At 46.2% G+C, this 24244-nt stretch overlaps 1 protein-coding gene across 1 annotated transcript in view; it reads left to right on the top strand.

Annotated features, from left to right (window-relative positions):
- LOC141082977 (SLAM family member 9-like) overlaps positions 1 to 24244 on the top strand; it is a 57938-nt gene that overhangs the window by 25296 nt on the left and 8398 nt on the right. The window contains exons 2-5 of the mRNA XM_073567070.1: positions 886 to 1209; positions 1858 to 2139; positions 15803 to 15925; positions 19007 to 19077. Of these exons, the coding sequence (XP_073423171.1) occupies positions 886 to 1209; positions 1858 to 2139; positions 15803 to 15925; positions 19007 to 19077 (800 nt within the window). The remainder of the gene's footprint in view (positions 1 to 885; positions 1210 to 1857; positions 2140 to 15802; positions 15926 to 19006; positions 19078 to 24244) is intronic.

Genomic DNA, 24244 nt, shown 5'->3' on the forward strand with positions numbered 1-24244 from the left:
TGAGGGGTGACAGCAGGGGAAAGGGACTGGAGGAGATGTGACGGAAATGGGTCACTGGTGCAAGTGGTTGGGCGAGAAGATGCAAGGAGCCTGCTTACTTCTCCTCATATAAAGGGTCAAAGAGTAAAAAATGCAATAATTCTTATATATGATTTGCCTATTTCTGTCTTATGCCATATATTGTTTTGGAATTCTGTATTGAGAAAGCGGCATTGTGCCAGCGAAACGCGCGTCGGGGTGGACATCTGGCCCTGGGATCACCTCTCTTATGCCTCCACTTCTTTGGTAAGCCTTAACTTGTGTTTATTGTGGAACATTTTCCACATTAGCATTACCATGCATCTATCGGTCACTTGACTATGACTTTTTTATATCTTGTGGTGGCATTTCATTAGGGGTGTTTCCCTCCTGTCTGTATTGTCTTTGGTGCACTTTAGTTACTTTGTTACTGTGTGACTTTTTATATGAGCTGAATAAAATTTATACCATTTTTCAAAGAAATTATATCACCTAGTACTCCTTTTTCTCTGGTTTCTCGGTATCTGATTTTCTGTTCAATCCTTCTCATTCCCATAACAAATAGATATTTACTCAGTAGATTTCTTCTTATTGGGAAGTGATGACTGTTCCTAGGGGTCTCTCATCTAAGATAGAGAATGTCTCATTACTCCAGAGAGAGCTTTTTCTGTTTCAATAACTAGGACAGCAAAGAGGTGGGCCTTGTGATGATTTGCATATAAAGGGGCGTTTCTAGGACTGGCTCAGGCAGAATATGGGTGGGACTTAAAGAGTATATTAAATTGGATGGGAATCATTCAGGCCTACAGTCAGTACATATAATATCATTTATTATAACAGTGTCTGTAATGTTCTTTTTGTCTATAGGAGAAGCCAATATCCTGGTCCACCATCCGGCTCTACTACACAGGTCTGTCAGTATTTCTCATTCTCCATCACAGAAGACGGGAACAATTAGGACAATTACCTGGAGGTTTGATAAGTGCGAAGAACGCGTCCTGATATTGGACACCACAGAGAAGCCGTTTTATATATATGACTCTCAGTTCAGGAACCGTCTACTGATATCTGAGGACTTGTATACAATGACTATAAAGGATCTGACCATGGAGGACGGAGGGATTTACAGTATTGATGCTACGGATACAAATGGGAGAACAGATTCCTATTCATTCAATGTCACCGTCTATGGTACGTCTTTATAGCTTCAGACCATGTTTCCACCAGTGGAAATGACCATGGAAGTTTACCCACCATCTATAGAGGGCAGGGCAGTGACGCTTAGTTACATTGTCATCTTATTGCCCATCCAAGACATATTATCAATGTTGTCAATAATATAGGTCATGTGTGAGTAATCCCAAATGTATTTAAGTGGCAAATGATTGGCTCCGAATGTGGATTTTGCCTACATTTGTGCCAAATAGGCTGATGGGCTTTTTTAGGATGCACTATGGTGGGATTAGAGGTCGGGCTCGTCTTTTCTCAGCTGCTAGAGTAAACAGCCTTAAAATGCATTGTCGCGCAACTGTGGTAACGGCAGCAGATGTCACACTCCGTGCCAGATAATGCTTCTTATCTATTAGATTTGTTTGCTTGAGGACAGATGGTTTCTGAAAGTAAATGTGTTTAGTAAAGGTTCATTTGTTAGGAAATATGAATTATGGTCTGATCAATGCAGAGGATACGTTACTTAGAAATAGACTCTAATCTGTATCCAAAAGGGAGAGGAGAGCCAGCAGCCACGGTGACAGCACCTGGTGGCCATAAGTGTGGCCGGAGCTTCAACTTCTAAAGAAAAAGGTCTACAGAGGCCGATAATATGTTCTTTCATTGCAGAGCCTGCTCCCCAGCCAACCATAACAACTCATGTAAAGGAGAGAACCGGAGAACAATGTAATGTTACTCTAAATTGTTCTGTCGTCCCATCACACACATCAGATGTCTCCTATACATGGAAATACAGACACCAAAACTCTACATATCAGATGTATAGTAATGGAAGCACCATCCAGATATCAGTACCCCCGGACCACCAGGACATGGAGCTCCTGTGTATCGTCCAGAACCCAGCCGACCAGAAGAACGTCTCTATCAGTGTAATGTCCTGCACTGATACAGGTGAGTAGTCACACAAGTGTCATGTCTATATCTTGTGTCTGTGACTCACCTTGTACATACTGTAATGCAGGTGTCCTGCATGCCTCAGCTCCTCCCTCCCGGCATGGATGCAGACTTAAGCCCCCGTCACACACAGCGAGATCACTGCTGAGTCACAAGTTTTGTGATGCAACAGCAATCTCACCAGCGATATCGCTGTGTGTGACACCTATCAGTGACCGGACCCCCTGCCGGGTATCGGTGATCGTGCTCGAATTCCCTGGACATTTTTTTGATCGTTGGTCTCCTGCTGGCCAGTACGCATCGCTGCGTGTGGCAGGCGGGAGACCATCGATCAGCGAGCTGGTATCCAAGGTAAACAGCGGGTAACTAAGGGCGCGCGTCACTTAGCGTGCTGGTGCTAGGAGCTGATATCCAAGGTAAACAGCGGGTTTCTAAACGTCGTCGCTGGTCCTGATCGCTGGTGAGATCTGCCAGTTTGGCAGCTCACCAGCGATCATGTAGCGACACACCAGCGATCCTGACAAGGTCATATCATTGTCGGGATCGCTGGTGCGTCGCTATGTGTGACGGGGGGCTTACTCACCTCCCAGGCTGCCCTTTAATGTCCCCTGCTCCGACTCCCGCGTCCCAGTCTAGGCGCATGCTGCACTGCTCCGCTAGCGGTGCACTTACGACGCATACGCATGCACTCCCGGTCACTTAAAGAGACAGAGTGCGCAATCCTTTGGTGTCCCCAGCAAATAGCTGGAAGGCACTTGTAGGGAGGTGCCTGAGCAACAATTAAGTATTGCAGTATGCTAGCTGCATGGCTTTTGTCAGGTCCCTGAACCTATCTCTTTTCTGTTACCTGCTCCAGTCTGATCTGTTTCTGTACTAAGAACCTGAAACCGCACCTGTGGTACCTGTGCCTGAAACTGATCCAGTGGTATGTGAGCCAGAGATCACTCTTGTGGTACCTGAACTCGAAACCACTCTGGCGGTACCTGAATCCAAGACCGCTCTGGTGGTATGTGTACCTGAAACCACATCTACGATACCTGAGCCTGATGATTGGTGTGGTGTGTGAACCTGCTCTGATGGTATCTGAACCCGAAACACTTTGACGGTACCTGAACTCGAAACTGCTCTGATGGTCCCTGAACCCGCTCAGACAGCATGTGAACCTACGCTTACTGCCCTATCCTATCTGGGCTAACACTACTACCTGTTACACAATTCTTCAGTCTCACCTTGGACTCAGAGTCCGTTTTTTCTGTCCTGACCTTTGGGGTCAGATGCCGCAGTATTGGGATATGTCCTGGAGTAGCACCTCATGTAGCCCAAGTCTAATCCCATCAAAAGGGGCTCTAGTGAAAACCCAGGTGTCACCTAGTTACACCTCTCCAGGCTATCTCTGGCCCATGGCACAGTGAGTCCATGATCCACGTGTTACACATACATACAGTAACTTCCTGTACTGATCCAGAGTTATATCCTGTATTATACTCCAAAGCTGCACTCACTATTCTGCTGGTGCAGTCACTGTGTACATACATTACATTACTGATCCTGTACTGATCCTGAGTTACATCCTGTATTATACTCCAGAGCTGCACTCACTATTCTGCTGGTGCAGTCACTGTGTACATACATTACATTACTGATCCTGTACTGATCCTGAGTTACATCCTGTATTATACCCCAGAGCTGCACTCACTATTCTGTTGGTGCAGTCACTGTGTACATACATTACATTACTGATCCTGAGTTACATCCTGTATAATACCCCAGAGCTGCACTCACTATTCTGCTGGTGCATGACGTTGGTATTGTCAAGTTGCTCCTAGCAGGGGAGACGGGACCCTCCTAAACCCCCGCATCCCCCCCTCCAACTCGTATTAAACCCCATACGCCGCATAATAACACCAAAGACCAAAGGTTTCTTTTGGAATTTATATGGCCACAGCAGCCTTTTATTAAACAAACAACAATAATAACAAAGTATTATGAATAACATAAATACAATAACTTGAACCCGGAGGAGGAGTCCTTGAAGCCACAAGATCTAGGTGAATCGACTCCAAAAATGCTGTGGACAGAACCCAACATATTACTCCCAGCCATTACCCCACAGGCTCAGGAGCACCAACCACCAACACATCTGTCCACTAGGCAACTAGGGGATCCGCACTCTTTACGGAAACTCCCCATCCACCTTTCACCAGATCACCACCACCAACTTATAAACGGAGGAGACCCTATACAGTGAATCTCCAAAACCAATTTCCAAACGACTACAAGGACTCCCCCCCTTCCAAGACACCACAAAGAGGGACCTTGAACATCTCAAGGGCCCGAGACCCCCCGAACACGCCATGCTATGGCCCGCTCAATGCCTTCCTGAAGACCGAGAGTCCAAATGTCGGAGCCAACCCCATTCAAATGAACCCCATCCGCCAACCAAAAATCACCTTCGCCCCTTTCCAGATCAAAATGGCGCACAGCCACACCCCCGTTCCTTACCACAAAGGAAGACCGCCCTGTTAACTTTAATCCTGCCCTTGTTGACCTTCACCAGGGACCTCATGGAACGCCACTGCCTGCGTGGAATGATTTCGGACCACACAATGGTGACCCCCCCGATACAACAACCACAACCGCAAGCAATCCTGCTTGATGTCCTTTATAAGTTCCCGAAACGGCCTGACCGCCAAATCATTGCCCCCGACATGAAGAACAAGAATGTCAGGTGCACGGTCCAACTGGGCACACACATGAATTTCCTGAAAAACCCTCTGCCATTCCATTCCCCTGAAGCCAAGCCACCGCAGCACCGCCGTGTTCCTGGGGAAGCCCAGTTGTCTGCCTTCCTTTCTGACATCGGCTCGCAAGGCTCCCCAATGAATGAAGGAGTGCCCAAAAATCCAAACCAGCAAAGGTTCGACACCTGCAACAAAAAAGGAGGAGTGCTAACATCACAAAATAAACCACCAATGTAAGCCAAACTTAACACTCCTTGTCCTCCATATATGCTCTAACCCGAAAAACCACCCCCCAAAACTAAGGCCTAACGTAACTCCGATATCGGTTAGACTTCCAACCACCAATGTGCATTATAGAAGCCAGATCCAAACCCCCCACTGCCGCTTCCGTCGCCGCCCCTATTCTGAAGGAATGAGGAGCAAAGCGAGAGTCATCCAGGCCCAGCAACCGAACGGACTTCTTAAAAACGGCACCAAACTGATATTGGGACAAACTACCGCCGTCAACATGACACAACAAGGAACCAGTCAAGCTGGGATGAAAGTCCCAAAAATTCCTTAGGCACTGAGAAGGGCACATTGAAGAACCAGGCACCCTGCTCAACACCACCCGGCGACTTCTTCCCGACTGATCCGTCTTGGAACGTCACAACCAAAATTCAACCCCGCCCGAAGTCATTACAACATCCCTGGCCAATAACCCACCCACCAATTTTTTACTGGAAGAAGCAAGTTCACCAACCCGTAAAGCCCCAAAAAATGCGAACGAGAAAGCCAAACGAAACAACGAGACCTCGTAACGCGTAGAACACACAGACTCCAGAGTAAGACCCAAATGCTCCAATAAATTAAAGGATACCGGCCTCCTCAAATCCCCCTTGCTTCGACACCGACGAAAACCCTTCGCCGCTTGTTTGACTAAAAACGTCTTTGTCAAATCCCGACTGCCGCGTAAGCGAAAGCCAAAGGACAAACCGGCCAAAACACGCAAAACTTTCGAACACGACCAGCCCTCAACGGAGCCGCGCCCCAACCAGGCCAACAACATCCCTTCCTGATCTTGCCTGAAACCATCGACCGGGCCAGCCATAACAACTTCCTCCCACATCCGCCACACTGCCCGGTAAGTCTCCTAAGTTTTAGGCGCCAAGGAAGCTTCAATCAGCGACTCTGCGGCCAGTAAGCCAAGCACCACAGTTCCTCCGGACAAGCTAAACCCTCGACCTCCGCTTCTGGTGCCAACGAGCGGAAACGATCCCACTGCGAATGAGAGAGAGAGTCAGCTATGTCATTCTTGACTCCAGGAACATGAGACGCAGTCACATGCGCATTCAAGGACAAGCATAGCAAAACCAACTGTTGCAACACTCGAACGACTGGAGGGGACGACGCGGTAAGACCGTTAATTGCACCCACAATGCCCATGTTGTCACAATTGAAACGCACGCGCCGATCCCGAAACTCAGACCCCCACAAATGCACAGCCACAAGGATCGGAAAAATCTCCAACAACGTAAAGTTACACACCAAACCGATTGCGATCCACTCATCGGGCCAACAAGACGCGCACCACTGTCCTCTGAAGGAAGCACCGAAGCCAATACCGCCAGCAGCATCCATGAACAGTTCCAAGACATCATTGCCAACGACCTCAGACATCACCAAAGAGCGGCCATTGTAGCCGTCTAAAAAAGACTCCCAAACTGCCAAATCTGCCCTGAGATCCGACGACAATCTGATGAAATGATGGGGGGCTTGAATCCCTGCAGTAGCGCTTGCCAGCCTACGTGAAAAAACTCGCCCCATCGGCATCACCCGACACGCAAAATTCAACTTCCCCAACACCGACTGGAGGTCATGCAACGATATCTTCTTCAAACGACGCGGTGAACCACTTCCGCCCTCAAATCCACCAACTTGTCCTCAGGTAGCCTGAACTCCCACGCGACAGTGTCGATGACAATCCCCAGAAAACGCAGACACGTACTCGGGCCCTCCGTTTTACCGGGCGCCAGCGGTACGCCAAATCGCTCAGCAACCCATTCAATAGCCTGGAGAATTCTCTGACAACGCAACGAATCTGCGGGACCGACGCAAAGAAAATCATCCAAGTAATGGATGACTGAGTCCAAACCGGAAACCTCTCGAACGACCCATTCCAGAAAAGAACTAAATGCCTCAAAATACGCGCAGGACAACGAGCAACCCATTGGTAAACACCTGTCCACGAAAAACTTGCCGTCCCAAAAACAACCCAGCAGCCTCATGCTGTCTGGATGAACCGGTTAATAAGCGAAACGCGGCTTCAATGTCAGTCTTAGCCAGGAGTGCCCCCCGACCGCAGCTCCGCACCCACCGAGCAGCCTCATCAAACGACGAGTAGACCACTGAACAAATCTCCGGATCAATCCCATCGTTGACCGACCTCCCCCGAGAAAACGACAAATGTTGAATAAGCCGAAACTTATTTGGCTCCTTTTTCGGAACCACACCCAGAGGGGAAACCACCAAATCCGGAAACGGGGGGGGGGACTCGAAAGGGCCCGCCATTCGGCCCGAAGAAACCTCTTTTTCAATTTTTTCCGAAACGACTGAGGCATGAAGCAGCGCAGAACGCAAATTTTTTAGAACAAGCGGAATAACGAAAGGGGGCTGAGGAATAACGAACCCGTCCTTAAAACCGGCATATAACAATGCCGCTTTCTCTCTGTCCGTATATCTATTTAGATAAGGGACCATCTTTTCCAGATTCACTGGAGTCTCCCCCTTTTGAATTACCGCCCCCGGCTCCTGGCTTCCCTTTCTTAAAACACTTAGATGCTCCGTGTGAGGCACCGTTGCAGGTGGAGCAGAGATGTTTGAATTTGCAGTTAGCCCCAAACTTGCACTGCCCGTCGTTGAACTGCCAGCAAATCCCCAACCTGTGATTTCCTGACTGCCCCTGCCCGCTTCCACTTGTGGCGCTGGCGTTTCCGCTGCTCTGGCTGGTGCTGCCAGCCCCCCCATGAAAGGAACTCCCAAACTTGTTTTGCGCTATGACGCGCATCCACAACCCAATATCCTTCTGGTCCCAACGAATGGCTGACCGAACGGCCTTCCTCTGCCGGAATTGCTCATCATACCGCAGCCAAGCCTGACCCCCATAAACTCTGTAAGCTTCCCCGATCGCATCCAGGTAACAAAACAATGCTGAGCAATTATCTGGGGCCTTTTCTCCGATGACGCTTGCAAAAATGGCAAACGCCTGCTGCCAATTCACAAAGTCTGAGGAATGAGTCGACACCTACGCTTCTCCTCCTTTTTGCTATCCTCTTACTCTTGTCCAAATTAAATTTCTCGAGAGGCAACAATGAGAAAATTTCCACGTATTCATCCTTTCAAATGCTCTCCTTTACCTCTTTTTTTAAATGAGCCCCCAGAGGGCCTTCAAAACATACGTATACCTCCCCATGAGCCCTGTCATCCAAGTGCACATGACACTCCTTTTCTTTTTCCGTTTGCACAGACACTGACATCGGGTCTCATGCACGCCCGGTCGGCTCTGACCCGCACGGCCACGCTTGCCCCCTGGCCTGTGACCCCACCCAAGCCTCCAATGGCGATGACGCGAGAAAACCCCATTCTAAGCGTGACAGTAAATTGCGCACGTCCCCTAACATGTCAACTACGCCCCCTCCCACCCCAGTACCATCCGCCGGGGAGCCCACACCTGCCGAAGAGGAAGACAAAAATGGCTGACACACAGTAGACACAGAGGCATACTCACCGGGCTGCGAGGGGGCTGTGGGCCCTCCAGCCGAACGACCAGGATCCACGGATGAGGTTCCACCTGTTCTGGTAGCGATGCTGACATCACTGGACTGACGCTGACGCCGAGGACTCCCCCCAGAGGAACCGGGATGCAGGACCCGAAACCCAGGGGGGATCCCGCTTGCTGATCTCCTGGTGACCACGCTGCCTGGGTCGCCGCGTTGAGGGTCCTGGATCCCCCACCATCTGACCGCGCTGAAATGGCCCCCGGTGATGAGGCATGTGCCCCAGAAGTGCACCCCCTGCCACCGTCTGTGGGGGTGGAAGCCATAGGCCCTGCCGCACTGCAGGCCTCTGGATCCCTGCTGCAGGACCTCCTGTCGTACCGCCCAGAGTGAGAGGCAGACCACGTTGCGGGCACCCCCCCTCCTGGTGAGGGGTGAAGCGCTGGGCCCTGCCGCCTGGCAGGCCGCCGTCCTGGAGCTGGCTGACCACGGCCCGGAGCGGGAAGCAGGCTGTGCAGCGGGAGAGCCATCCACACAGCCCCCCGATGCCTTTGTGGAGCAGCGCCGCCCGGCGCGTGTCAACCCCGCCCCCTGAGCAGAACGAGACGTCGGGCTGGACACCGCTGGGCATGCGGATTCCTCCCAAGCCGGGACCCGCTATTAGGGGGAGCGCACGGTGCCCGGCTTGGTGGGTCCCGAGAGGGGCTCCTGTGCCGTCGCGAGGCCCGGGGAGCCGATTCAGGGGAGAGCCGCTCGGGAGGCCTCACCCTTCTTGCTCGTCACTCCCTCATCCTCGGCTGAGCCGCCTGCTCAGGGGTCCCAGGTGTGATGGAGGCCAGCTGTGCCGCCAACCAACCCGGTGGCTGCGACAAGGACGCCTCCCGGAGGCACTCCAAGGCCCGATCCACGTCCGACATGATGAGGACTGGTGACAAGCTGTCCGGTAAAAGCGGGAACAGAGAGGGAGGAAGGCCCGCCGCACCCCCTTATATATGTGCGACGCCCCTTCCCCCAAAAACGCTCCCCCCACCCTCTCCTTCCAACCCCCCGTCATGTTGGCCTCCGCCCACGCCTCTTCCGTGAGGGAGGGGGAGGCTCGGCTCCGGCCATTGCTGTCATTGTGTACATACATTACATTACTGATCCTGAGCTACATCCTGTATTATACCCCAGAGCTGCACTCACTATTCTGCTGGTGCAGTCACTGTATACATACATTACATTACTAATCCTGAGTTACATCCTGTATTATACCCCAGAGCTGCACTCACTATTCTGCTGGTGCAGTCACTGTGTACATACATTACTGATCCTGAGCTACATCCTGTATTATACCCCAGAGCTGCACTCACTATTGTGCTGGTGCAGTCATTATGTACATACTGTACATTGCATTACTGATCCTGAGTTACATCCTGTATTATACTCCAGAGCTGTGTAGGGGATCAGCCCCTGCTAAGAACTGAATTACTGTATATACTCGTGTATAAGCCGAGATTTTCAGCCCATTCAGCTTATACCCGGGTCATATACCTGGGGGTCGGCGGGGGAGCGGGGGTGTTAGAGATCATACTTACCAGTCCTGGCGCGTTCTCTGCAGCGGCAGCTTTGCTTCTCCACTGTCTCCCTTCCTGTCTTCAGCGTTCACGTGGTACCGCTCATTACACAAATGAATATGCGCATATTCATGAGTGTAATGAGCGGTACCACGTGACTGCTGAAGACAGGAAGGGAGACAGTGGAGAAGCGAGGCTGCAGAGACAGCGGCAGGATGGGTGAGTATAGCGATATTCACCTGTCCCCCGGTCCATCGCTGTTCACCGCTGTCTCTGCTGCATCCTGTGTCAGTGACGTTTAGGCAGCAGGGGGCATGGTGACGTGATTAGTGCGCTTCACCCCTCTGCTGGCTGAACAGTCACTGACACAAGAAGCGGCAAACAGCGGCGATGGACCCAGGGGAGGTGAGTTTAGCTTTTTTTCTTGCAGCATATGGGGGCAAATTCTATGGAGCAGCATATGGGAGCATAGTCTAAGGGGCAGCATATGGGGGCATAAACTATGGGGCAGCATATGGGGGCATAAACTATGGGGCAGCATATGGGGGCATAATCAATGGAGAAGCATATGGGGGTATATTCTATGGAGCAGCATATGGGGGCATAGTCTATGGAGCAGCATATGGGGCATAGTCTATGGAGCAGCATATGGGGCATATTCTATGGAGCAGCATATGGGGGCATATTCTATGGGGCAGCATATGGGGGCATAAACTATGGAGAAGCATATGGGGCATATTCTATGGAGCAGCATATGAGGGCATATTCTATGGAGCAGCGTATGGGGGCATAGTGTATGGAGCAGCATATGGGGGCATAGTCTATGGGGCAGCATATGGGGGCATTAACTATGGAGCAGCATATGGGGGCATAGTCTATGGGGCAGCATATGGGGCATAAACTATGGAGCAGCATATGGGGGCATAGTCTATGGATTCCACCCTAGGCTTATACACAAGTCAATAAGTTTTCCCAGTTTTTTGTGGCAAAATTAGGGGGGGTCGGCTTATACACGAGTATATACAGTACACTGTGAATGTAGAAGACAATGCTTTTCTCTGATTTGTGTGCACTTGAACTAGTCCTTTCTCACCTGCAGCTTGCTATGTGTTGGTTATAGAAATTTCTGCAAGGTTTCTGCATCTCTTGGCAGAAAAACGCAATGGTAATCCGCGCATTTTTTATGCGTTTTTGTTGTGTTTATAAAGCGGATTTGTAAGCTAAATAAATATATATTATTTAGCAAAACAAAAATAAAAGAATTGTGATGTCATTTCTAGTCCAACCTCTTCTTTTTCATTCTCCAGTGAAGACCATAATATCATCACATACCATGTTCACATATAATGTTTACACACACTGCACTGCTTATGTTTTCTTTCTGATATTACTTTCTATCAGTGTATAATAATAATAATATTTATATAGCGCCAACATATTCCACAGCGGTTTACAATTTAAAGGGAATCTGTCACCCCTTTTTTGAGATATCATATTATGATATCATTCAATTGTGTGTCACATAAGGATTCTCTTAGTACTTTTGCTTCCCCCTGACCCAGCACCATTCATGCATAAATACCTTTTTTATATCGGTTCAGATGTATGTAAACTGACGCTGTCCGGTCCGCTGGGCGGGGATTATTCACCTGCTCCCCCCTCCCTGTCTTGCTCTACGCATTTTTTCTTGTGTAGAGCAAGACAGGGAGGGGAGGAGCAGGTGAATAAGCCCCGCCCAGCGGACCGGACCTTGGCAGTTTACGTACATCTGAACCGATATAAAAAGGTATTTATGCATGAAAGGTGCGGGCTCAGGGGGAAGTAAAAGTACTAAGAGAATCCTTTTGTGACACACAATTGAATGATATCATTATATGATATCTCAAAAAAGGGGTGACAGATTCCCTTTAACAGTTTCAAACACAACAGTCATAAGTAACAACGCTAACAGTAATACAGTGATTAAAGCAAAATAAGACGACCCTGCTCGTGAGAGCTTACAATCTACAATGAAGTGGGGGAGATACAAAGTACAGGTGTGTATTTACAATTATGTATTTACAATGATGGTCCAGCCATCTCGAGGGAGTGGGGGATAGACAGAGATAGTGAATGGGCTACACACGCACACTTACACATAAAATGACTGATTAGGGAACAAGATAGGCTGCCCTGAACAAATGTGTTATGAGGGAGCGCCTAAAACTGTGCAAGTTGTGGCTGGTCCTAATTTCTTGGGGTAGAGCATTCCAGAGGATTGGTGCAGCGCGGGAGAATTCTTGGAGTCAGGAGTGTGAGGTACGGATTAGTGCAGAGGTTAGTCGAAAGTCGTTTGCAGAGTGCAGCAGTCGGTTAGGCCAATAGACAGAAATGAGGGAGGAGATGTAGGGGGGTGCTGCACACTGGAGAGCTTTGTGGGTGAGAACAAGTACTTTGAATTGGATCCTATAATGAATGGGCAGCCAGTGCAATGACTGGCGAAGAGCGGACGCGACCGAGTACCGATTAGCCAGATGGATGACCCTGACTGCTGCATTAAGGATGGAACATCGAGTGTTGGGGAGGCCAATTAATAGAGCTTTACAATAGTCCAGGCGGGAGTGGATAAAGGCAACAGTGAGGGTTTTTGTTGTTTCCATGGTGAGAAAAGGGCGGATTCTAGAGATGTTCTTTAGGTGTAAGTGGCAAGAGATTGTATATGTCAGGTGAAGGAGAGATTGGTGTCAAACATAACACCCAGACAGCGCATCTGCTGCCGGGGTGTTGTTATGTTGCCACCCACAGAGAGGAAAATGTCAGATTTAGGGAGGTTGGTAGGTGGCAGAAGTAGAAGAAGTTCAGTTTTGGAAAGGTTGAGTTTCAGATAGAGAGCGGACATGATGTTGGAGCCTGCGGACAGACTGTCACTGGCATTCTGTAGTACAGTGGGGGTAAGGTCAGGGGAAGACGTGTATAGTTGTGTGTCATCAGCATAAAGATGGTACTGAAACCCAAATCTGCTGATAGTCTGTCCAATTGGGGCCATGTAGAGAGAGAATAGAAGGGGGCCAAGGACTGAGCCCTGAGGTACCCCGACAGCGAGAGGAAGAGGAGATGATGTGGAGCCAGCGAATAAGATGCTGAAGGAGCGGTCAGAAAGATTGGAAGAGAACCAGGAGAGAGCAGTGTCCTTAATGCCTAGTGACTGGAGCCTAGAGAGTAGGAGATGGTGGTCAACAGTGTCAAAAGCTGCAGAAAGGTCGAGGAAAATGAGCAGAGAGTGGTCACCGTTACATTTTGCTGTCAGAAGGTCATTGGTCACTTTGAGTGCAGTTTCTGTCAAATGTAGGGGGCGGAAACCGGATGGGTCTAGGAGTGAGTAAGTGGAGAGGTAACGGGTAAGGCGGGAGTAAACCAGATGCTCCAAGAGCTTAGAGATGAAGGGGAGATTGGAGACTGGTCTGTAGTTGTTCGTGCAGGATGGGTCGAGAGCGGGTTTCTTTAATAATGGAGTAATGATAGTGTTTGAAGGAGATGAGGAAATGCCCGAGGAGAAAGAGAGATTAAAGATTGTAGTTAGAAGAGTTATATCAACTGGAGAGAGAGACTGGAGGAGATGTGAGGGAATGGGGTCAGTAGTGCATGTAGTCAGACGAGAAGAAGAGAGGAGCCTGGAGACTTCTTCTTCTGTGATGGGATCAAATGTGGAGAGTGAGCCATGGGAAATACAGGGAGGGATGGGAGTCACTGCACTTGGTGGCTGGGAGCGGATTTCCTGATGGATATTATCTATTTTGTTTATAAAGTGGGAGGCCAGGTCATCAGCACAAATGTCTGTGATAGGGGCTTGTGCTTTCAGCCTGAGGAGGGAGTGAAAAGTGTCAAAAAGTTTCTTGGGGTTGTTGGATAGTGAGGAGATCAGGGTGGTGAAGTAGGTCTATTTGGCAAGGTAAAGAGCAGAATTATAGGCTCTTAACATGAATTTGAAGTGGGTGAAGTCTTCTGGTGTGCAAGTTTTCCTCCATAAACGTTCAGCACTCCTAGAGCATCGCTGGAGAAGTCGAGTTTGCGATGTGAGCCAGGGTTGTTTTACTCTGTGCTTGGAGGTTTTGCAGGTGAGGGGAGCTACTTGGTCAAGGGTGCTTCTGAGAGTGTTGTTGTAGTGATGTACAGCCAGATCAGGACAGGAAAAAGAGGAGATTGGGGACAATGATGAGTGTAGGGAGTCTGCAAGTGTATGAGGGTTAATGGCTTGTAGATTTCTGAAAGTGTGGTAGGTAGGGGCGTGCGAGGATTTGTGAGCATGAAGGAGAGAATGTTGTGGTCAAAGAGGGGAAGCGGTGAGTTATCTAGGTAGGAGATTGAACAGAGCCGGACAAAGATCATGTCAAGGGTGTTACCGTCTTTGTGTGTCTCGGAGGTTGAGAGCTGTGAGAGGCCAAGAGAAGTGGTTAGTGACAGAAGCTGGGATGCAGATGTGGAAGTGGGGCTGTTAATGGGAATGTTGAACTCTCCCAGGATAAGGGCTGGGAGTTCTGAGGACATGACGTGCGGCAGCCAGGCTGAGAAGTGGTCAAGGAATTGGGTGAGTGAGCCTGGGGGGCCGGTATATGACCGCTACTCTGAGGGAGATGGGACGGAAGAGCCTGATGGTGTGGAACACAAAAGAAGGGAATGAGAGTGATGGAGCTGGGGGATGACTTGGGGACATTGTGGGGACATTAGTATGCCGACTCCACCACCAAGTCTGTTTGTGGGTCTCGGGGAATGGGAGAATTGTATGCCACCATGGGAGATGGCAGCAGGGGAGACAGTGTCAGAATCCTGAATCCAGGTTTCAGTGAGGGCCAACAGATTAAGAGAGTTGTTCAGAAAGTAGTTGCGCAGTAAAGGAAGCTTGTTACATACAGACGGCGGATTCCAGAGGGCACAATTAAAAGAAGGAGATGAAGGAGTGCAAATAATATTAATAAGGTTAGTAAGTTTTCGATGTGAGGTAGGGTAGGTTTTTAGGGATGGTGGACCAGGGTTGGGGGAGATGTCCCTTAAAATCAGTAGGAGTTGGAAGATAAAGAGCAAGTAGTTATTGGAATTGTAAGAAGTTTTTTTCTGCAATGTGTTTGGGCAAGATGGGCTGAGGTATTTCAGGAACGTGAGAAGTGTATGGGAGCTGTACATGGAAGAGAGAAGGAGAGAGGGGCTGATGTGTATGAGTTGTAATGGAGGGGGAATGGGGCGGTGAATGTGGAAGGCAAGAGAACACAGAACGATAGAAATAAAGCACATGGATAAAAGGAAGTACAAAATGTGGGTTACCCGACTCCTGCCCTGACTAACTGCCATGGAATAACTGCTTCTTCTGGATGCTTAACCAATGGGGGATGCTTTGTGGAGGGGAGGCGCGTGCAAGCACCCCACACTGCATGCACCCCTTAGAATGCAACTAAATATATAGGCCACACTACAGGGTCTGGAGAAAGGGATTGTGTAATTATATGTATGGATAATGAGGCACTTTGGAATATTTCTCTTTAGTAACAGTAAAAATCTCTAGAGAACATTGTACTTTGATGTTTGATGTAAATAGTAACACTTTGTACACTTTTTGCATTCTTTTTCTTCCTTTCAGGGAGAAGAGCCATTACTCCGATCTCTAGGAATCATATTATCATACTAGTTTCAATCACCACACTAATCTTATGTATTACAATGGCAGTAACATATATCAGGATAAAGCACAAGGGAATCAGCGGTAAGAATTGTCTGTATGATACTTGTATTCACTGTCACAAATGGTCGAGAATTCTGCATCATCACATACTGATAAGATTCCGCGGCTTTGCACGGTTCCTTTTCATGTTTGCTGTTTGAGGTTAAAAACTCTGCTTGCTGCTGATATGAAGTCAACATATCGGTTATAGAGAAAGCTGAATCCTGCGGTAAAAACTTCTGAAATGTCTCATATACCCGAGTGACAAATTTGAAGCAGATTAGGCCAGGCATTTGGCCTAGTACCTGATTTGAAGGGTTTGCCAAATTTGGTGCTAATTGTGTCAATCGTTTGGCCGTGCATAAAGAAAAGATAACATTCAATATTTTAAATATGGAGCCTGCACGCTGCTTGTGGCAAGCATGCTGCTGCATACGGCACTGCCTGCTGCCTCTCCTGTGCTTTTTTCTGTTGTTCCAGCCTTCATGATCTATGAACCCATGGTTTCTGATCAACATGTCCTGGCTATACCACACTGTGTAAAAGCTGGGTATGGCACCTTGGTATAAATGTACTTTTTCGGTCATAGATGGTGATTTCTATCACTATGAGAGGCTGGAACTTGGCTCCAGTAATAGTTGTTGAACCCAGACTATAAGAGGCCTAAAGGCTCCTCTATAACACCAGCATTATAACTGGCACATCATCATACATGTAAATACAATGCTCAATAATAATAATAAACTATGCTGTGAGCGCCCCCTTGTGTCAGCTGAAAGCGGACAGAATTTTATAATTTAAATTTGTCTAATTTTTTTGGCACTGTATAATTTATTTTAGGCAAAGTTTTCCTAATATGCTTTTGTTACAACGGTTCTCAACTTTTGGGGCCTTTTTTTGTTACTTAAATGGATATGTTTTGGACTAAATCTAACTTTTTTCGGTCGGGCGCCACTAAAAATGTTGTACTATTTTGCTTTTACGGGCTTATCGTTTACCTGCACATTCAACTTTCATGTAGTTTGTGGTTATAAGTGAGTTTAGCGCTCACAAAGGTCAGATGAAGGAGTTGCAAACTCTTCTGTCAGAACGCGTTCACTGACAGTTTCTCATTTAGCTCATTCTGCAGTTCGCAGTGCAATATGCTGGCACTCCCATCACTATGAGCTCATTGATGGGTTGTCCATGATCTAAATCCACAGATCAACACTTTGCAGTGCATTACAGACACTATCCCTTCGGAACCAGATCACTGACAGTTTCTCAGTTAACTCATTCTGCACCATAGCAATAGATAGTGCAACAGACACAATCTCAATTAATGATGAGCTCACTAACGGATTCTTGGTTAACTAATTCTGTAGCCTGTAGCAACAGACATGATAATACACAAACTATAGAAAACAAGTTTGCTTTGTTTTGCTTTTACAGTCTTTTTGTTTCTCCGCATATTCATCTGTGTTGTGTTGAAAAATAGACAGTGCAACATGGAGACTCTCCTTTCAGCGAGAGCTCACTCACAGAATCTCAGTTAACTCATTTTGCAGACTGGAAATAGACAAACACTCTCCCTGCTCATTGGTGAACAATTAGTTCACTCATTCTGCAACTGAGCCATAATCAGTGCAACACAGAAAGTCTCCCTTCAGCAGAATGAGCTCACTGACAAATTCTTACTTAACTCCTTCTGCTGACTAGCATGGAGATTAGGGAGAAGACGTTTAAACTGTGCAAATTTTTATTGAATTCCAATTGCAAAAATTGTTTTTAATAAATTTTGTAAATAAACACCACTCTTCCTGCAATGTTCTTCTAGGATCTTGAACACAGACTTCTGTGTGCAGAGTAACATTTTGCACTTGCAGCTCCTTGCACTCGCATGCACTTCTGTTCATTGTTTGATGCACTGTCCTGTGTCCTTTCTGTTTTGATCTCTGACTTGAGCTGGCCATAGATATTCCATACTGTCATTTTCAAGGTGACTTGTTTTGCTTGGTTGGTTCTTGGGCTGCGGACTCACTCCCAATTAGTGATGATCAAATGCCACCAACAAATACCTAACAATTTACCATTTATCACTGGGGGTCTATAACCAGTCTGTCCTTACTGCGATGTAGCTTCACTGTTGGGCTTGTGGTGGGCTGGTGCTTACATGTAGGAGCCAATCTGAATAATCAGAGCTACAGAACAAAATATAAAGAAGGCATCGAGGAGCCTCCGATCCAACAGGAGGTGGATATCAATTCAATTCCTACTTCAGTAGGCAAAGTAAACAAATTGGAGACACTGAGGATAGCTGTGTCTAGATGAAGGTAAGTGAAACAGTAGTAGTCCGCTTAAAGTGCTATGATCTCACTTTTCTCATAATGTCATTCATATTATTGTATAATGCTTTCGATGAATATAACTTTAGAGGGAAAGAAGGGAAAAAAGATGGCGCGTATCACTGCTCCCTAGAAGAAGCTAATAATCCTGGCGAAACGTGGATAAATAATTAGTAAATGTTACAGTTTATTCTCAAAATAACCATACCCAATAGATGAGTCCATAATTGGGAAGTCAGGACGGGGCTTCCTCGTTTTATATGCTGTGTGCTTTATGTCATGTTGTTGCATCATTGTTCAGGATTCTGGTCTTTTTTCTTGCTCTTAGTTGAGCCCATTCAGACCTTTAGATAGTTGGGCACTTGGTCATGCCCAAGTGCAAGTATAATGGGGTATTTCATAAGCCTTATCTCTTCGGACCACGACATCCCACCAAAGGTCTACAGCAGGGTTCCCCTACTCCAGTCCTCAAGGCCCACCAAGAGTTCATGTTTTCAGGATTTCCTTAGTATTGCCCAGGTGATAATTGCATCACCTGTAGAATACAAGGGAAATTCTGAAAACATGACCTGTTGATGGGCCTTGAGGACTGGAGTTGGGGAACCCTGGTCTACAGGACAGAACTTAGAAGGTTTCTAAGCGTAGGGTTCTGTAAATATCTAAGCTCAGTTCTGAAGACCTGCAGTGGGTCCATGTGTTGTGGTTGGTATGAGGATATGTGGAGTCGGTGCTTCTTCTTCCACACTTATTGTTATATTTCTATCGTAACACAAAAAAATATGTTTATTTTTTTAACTAGAACCCAAAGGAAATAGGAATGCAGAAATAGATTACATTGAGGTGACAACACAACGACGAGAAGACAATCAGGTGAGAGATTATCCTCTAAGGGTGCTAACCAGTCTAGATTATGGGTAAATGGATAGTAGCTATTCTTCACTTCGGTGCTGTCAAACATGATCAGTAATGTTTATTCAGTGGTTTATACCTTCTTTTTGCTAACTTTATTGCTGATTTTTTAGCTATGACGTCCTATCAATTTCCAGATTCACCATAAGATGGCTGCTATATTCCCTGTCTTGGCTTTTATACAGGCCTTGGTAGTTCCTCCTCTTCTATTAGTGATTGGGTCATTGATGTTGTGAAAAATGCAGTGTGGTTTCTAATGATATTACATAAGCCTGATGCAGGTGGGGCATGAATTGCCCTTGAGATGGTGACAGGTCTAGGTCGTGAGAACCCCACCGATTTGGGTGTTTTGAGGAGTGTTCGATGGGGTTTCTGGACCTGGAACCTCACTAATCTGGGCATGCCTTGTCAAGTTAGAAAACCAAAACAGTGTGGGTATCCTTGAGATATCCCATATGACCTAACGGATGATCTGGTAAGGTCATGACTCATAAGTGGAGGAGGAAGTGTAGTGGCCACAGAATGGAGGTATCCTAGCCCTTGGGTCAATAACTATGTTGATAACTATGTTGCTCCAAACAAGGGTATTTTAATAAAAACAATGATAAAAACACACAGTGTTTCGCCTATAAGCAGACTTCATCAGGTGTCGACAAGCAAAATGCAAAGTTCTCCCCATCCCAAAAGGAGTGGCAATAACAACTAATCAAATACATACTGTTTTTTAATCCAATTTTTCTTGATAATTAACCACCCTAAATATATAAATAATTAATAAATACATCCTAAATCAATAAATATACAAAATATAACATTGGGCTAAATAAAAAATGAAATGTAATGAAAATATAATTCTAAAATCTAAAAGGTAAAGATGAAAAAGTAAACACATATTGACAATTCCAACTGTGCACAAGTAGTCAACAAGTTCCGCACTTATCCCCATAATAAATGGTCAAAATAGAAATGTGAAATACTGGTGTGGTCACCTTGATAGATGAGCTACGGAAGCCCAGATGGCTCTAAACAATGTGGAAAGTGTTGTTCATATAAACGCCTCCACGCAGAGAAGACATGTAGGTATAATACTACGACGAACCAACCATAATAGGAGTACATATATATACAACCTTCAACATCATTAGTCCATCTGGATACAAACTTTGTAGTTTTCATATCCTATAGGATTCCTTCGTTTAAATTTTTTCTTCCATTCAATGATTGGCTGTTAATCTGTTCCAGAGGTGTCACCCACAACTAAATCTAAATTCTTATTATGTTTGGTGACGAGAAAGACTTTGTTTCAGAAAACCATTCTTTGTATTGTGTCAAAGTCCTTTCATATGTGACCATTTCTCCATAGAAACGAGTAGTCAACCACCCGCGTATTCTGGATCGATGGTGATCACCAAGAACATTTTGGCCCCGTTCGGTGTCCACAAGACGCAAAGTCAAAAAAGCATCTTACACCTACATTTTAAATCGTAAATTAACTTTTTATTGGTGGGGGTCTGGGTCTTGAGATCCCACCGATTGCTGATTTGAGGATATCTGGACTTGAACCCTCCACCTATAACAGATCTAAAAAGCTTAACATTTAGTGACCCTTTGATGGTCTCTGTTCTTCAGCTTTACTTTTGGCCTTTTATGATGACAGATATTGATGTGAGTTTGCATATTACAACACATAAAAATCGGAAAGTTCCCTTTTTTTTACTGTTGTGAGTGATGGCAAACAATAAAACTGCGGCTGCCTTATCAGCTGACCACCCGACAGCTGTGGGAAAGCAGGGAAGGGCCTTCAGCAGTATGACTTCTCTTCTCAATTTCAGATGGTCACGTTGACCAGAACATTAAATTACACACAATTCAATTTCTTTGTGAGCGAGTTACATTTTCCAGGCAAGGAGCACCACAAGAGAATGTCTCTGAACTATGTGCTGCGTGTGAGCTCCTTCCTGTTCATACGGGAACGCCACATTCCTAGAATTTTTGGTCATACAAAGAGGGGCCCAGTTTGGGAAAGCTGTACACATGTGTTTCTAGATATCTTTTGCACCTATATTCTAGACTATTAACATAAATGTACAGACTCAAAAGCTGAGACTGCACAAAAGGCATCTTAAGGCTAAATTTTAAATGTGAAACTTGGCGATGGGCTGAATACATTTTGGAAGATTTATCATTACTGTTTTAAAGAAAGATAGCCTATAGAGTACATGCTCTTTCATGGAACGTTTCAGATTACATGAGGAATAACACTTTTTTTGTTGGCCATCATTTAATTTGCATCTTGCATTTTACACCCGTTTTTCCTCTGTAGGCTCCATTTCTTATTCAGTTGTCTCTGAGCTAGAGTGTTGAGACTAGCTGATTTAAAGGGGTATTCCCATTTCCAAGATCCTATCCCAATATATAGTAGGTGTAATAATAATAATATTAGCAAATACCAACAATTAGAAATGTAGTATAGTTTTTATGATTCACTGTGTCTCTTTTCTCATGTGCAGGTATTGCAGTAGCTTAGGTATCCATGGTTACCACCGCTAGCAACTAGCTAGCTGTCACTTTATTAGTGTAAGTAACCATGGATGCCTAAGGTCCTGCAATGCTTTATGAGGAAAGAGACATAGCGAATCAGAAGAACTATACTACATTTCTAATTGTAGGTATTTGCTAATATTATTATTATTATTACACCTAGTACATATTGGGATAGGATCTTGGAGATGAGAATACCCCTTTAATGCACACACAGTGATTCCTGGTTTCTTGTCTCTCTGCAGTACATGTATGAAAGCCACTTTACACCAGAACGCAGCAATGTAGCTGTGAATCCAGCTCAAAAGTGAGACAAAACACTTACTAGATGGTTGATCTCTCTGCTCCTCCTACTTTCACACTCCATAAACTTTAGTAGGCAGAATTGTGTGATCTCTTCTAGCTCGACACTTTTCTTCTTCTTATGCCAACTATTGGCTGGTTACTTCAGACCAATAATTTGGCACTTTTTAAACTCACCTAATCACTAAACTTTCCAGATACTTTCAAGACTACCTAGTGAAAAGTTTTCAAAACCACATAATAAATCTGATTTAAGACTTTTACCAAAATTTGAGCTAAAATTCTGAAGCCCTTTTCTAATAAAATGTCCACCCTTGTGTTTCCTGGTGGTGGCCTATTCTATACGAAACATGCTAACTCAGGCCTTCTACTGGGGCATCAAGGTTTCTCAGGAACTTTAGAGGTGAGGCTTTTGCATTTAAGGCTGAGTTCACACGTAGCGTTTTTTTCGCGTTTCCGCGGCGGTTTTAACCGCGCGATTTTGCCGCGAAAACGCGAAAAATAAGCATCCCATGCATTCCTATGGGATTCCGCAATGCTGTGCTAATGCTGCGGTTCTTACCGCGGCGGAATAGCTTCGCGGTAAAAACCGCAGCATGCTCATTAATTTGCGGAATCGCGGCGATCCCGCACCCATAGGAATGCATTGTTCCGCTTATTTCCCGCATGTGGCTGTGCACACCATGCGGAAAGTAAGCAGAACATTTGCGGATGGTACCCACGGTCCGGAGGAGAGGAGACTGTCCTCCGGGCTTTGGGTACCATATCCCTGTAAAAAAAAGAATTTAAAAATAAAAAATATTGTTATTCTCACCCTCCGGCGTCCCGCGCAGCCTTCCCGCTTCTCTTCATGCTCTCGTTCCCAGTAGTCCTTTGCGAAAATGCTCGCGATGACGTCCGTTCTCGCGGGATCGCGAAGTCTCGCGGTCATTCGCGCGACGTCATCGCGAATTACCGCGAGACGTTGCGATCCCGCGAGAACTGACGTCATCGCGGGCATTTTCGCAAAGGATTACTGGGAACGGATGCGCGGGACGTCGGAGGGTAAGAATAACACCATTTTTTATTTTTTTTTACATCCTATCTTTTACTACTGATGCCGCATAGGCGGCCTCAGTAGTAAAAAGTTGGTCACACTCGTCAAACACTGTGTTTGACGAGTGTGACCAACCTGTCAATCAGTTCTCCAAGCGATGCTACAGATCGCTTGGAAAACGCTAGCATTCTGCAAGCTAATTACGCTTGCAAAATGCTAGTTTTTCCACGGGAAAATCGCGGGAATTTAAAATGCGATTTTCCCGCGGACTGGAATTCCGGAATTCTCGCGGTAATTTCCGCGAGAGTTCCGTTACGTGTGCACTTAGCCTAACAGTTAACTTGGCCATGCATATGTTAAGTGATCAATGTAGATAAAGGAAAGATGTATATCTTTGGACCGTGTTAGCCAGTAGATAGAAAAATATTCAGAATTGAGAGTCCTCAGTGGTTGATACCTTTTAATGGCTAACTGAAAAGATGGTAACACATTGCAAGCTTTCGAGACTACTCAGGTCTCTTCTTCAGGCTAGACTAATATTTGTATTAGTCTAGCCTGAAGAAGAGACCTGAGTAGTCTCGAAAGCTTGCAATGTGTTACCATCTTTTCAGTTAGCCATTAAAAGGTATCAACCAATGTAAATAAAGGAAATCTTAGTAATCTATTGATCCAGGATACTAAAAGGGTTCATGCCGGTATATCTGCTGCTTTAGAACATTAAGGTCAGGACCTGGTAGAAAAAAGAACACTACGCATGGCCCCACAGAAGCCAATAATGAGTTACAGAAAGCCAAGTGCAGCTTGATATTTGGACAGAGGATGAAAAATAAACAACACATCCTAAAGATTATGCCATTAATGTTCAAAATATGAATTGCCCTCGAAGGTCAATCTCTTTCATGGGCAAGAGTAATGTAAGGGTTCTTCTCAGAATTCTCAAGGATCTGATGCATTAAAAGGGTAAACTGGTTAGTGCCAAAATCTTGGTACATGTGAGAAGAAGACATGTCGCCATCTGTAAACAGCCTAAACCAAGCCATATATATTAGTGGATTGTCAACCAAGCAAAACTTTAACAGATCGTTCAGACAAAAGCCAACTCAGCCGACTCTCACATACACTGGAGCACTGGTTTGGCCAGGCGCATCTTTGGGAGGACAAAGCAATCGGCAGTCCAAAATCAGACATGCCAGAACAATATCTTCCCGTACAATCGGTTGCCTGGCACCCCAATACACATTAGATTGT

The sequence above is a fragment of the Dendrobates tinctorius genome, unplaced genomic scaffold (assembly GCF_039654945.1).
Source record: "Dendrobates tinctorius isolate UK_male_01 unplaced genomic scaffold, ASM3965494v1 ptg000019l, whole genome shotgun sequence".
NCBI classification, from domain to species: Eukaryota; Metazoa; Chordata; class Amphibia; order Anura; family Dendrobatidae; genus Dendrobates; species Dendrobates tinctorius.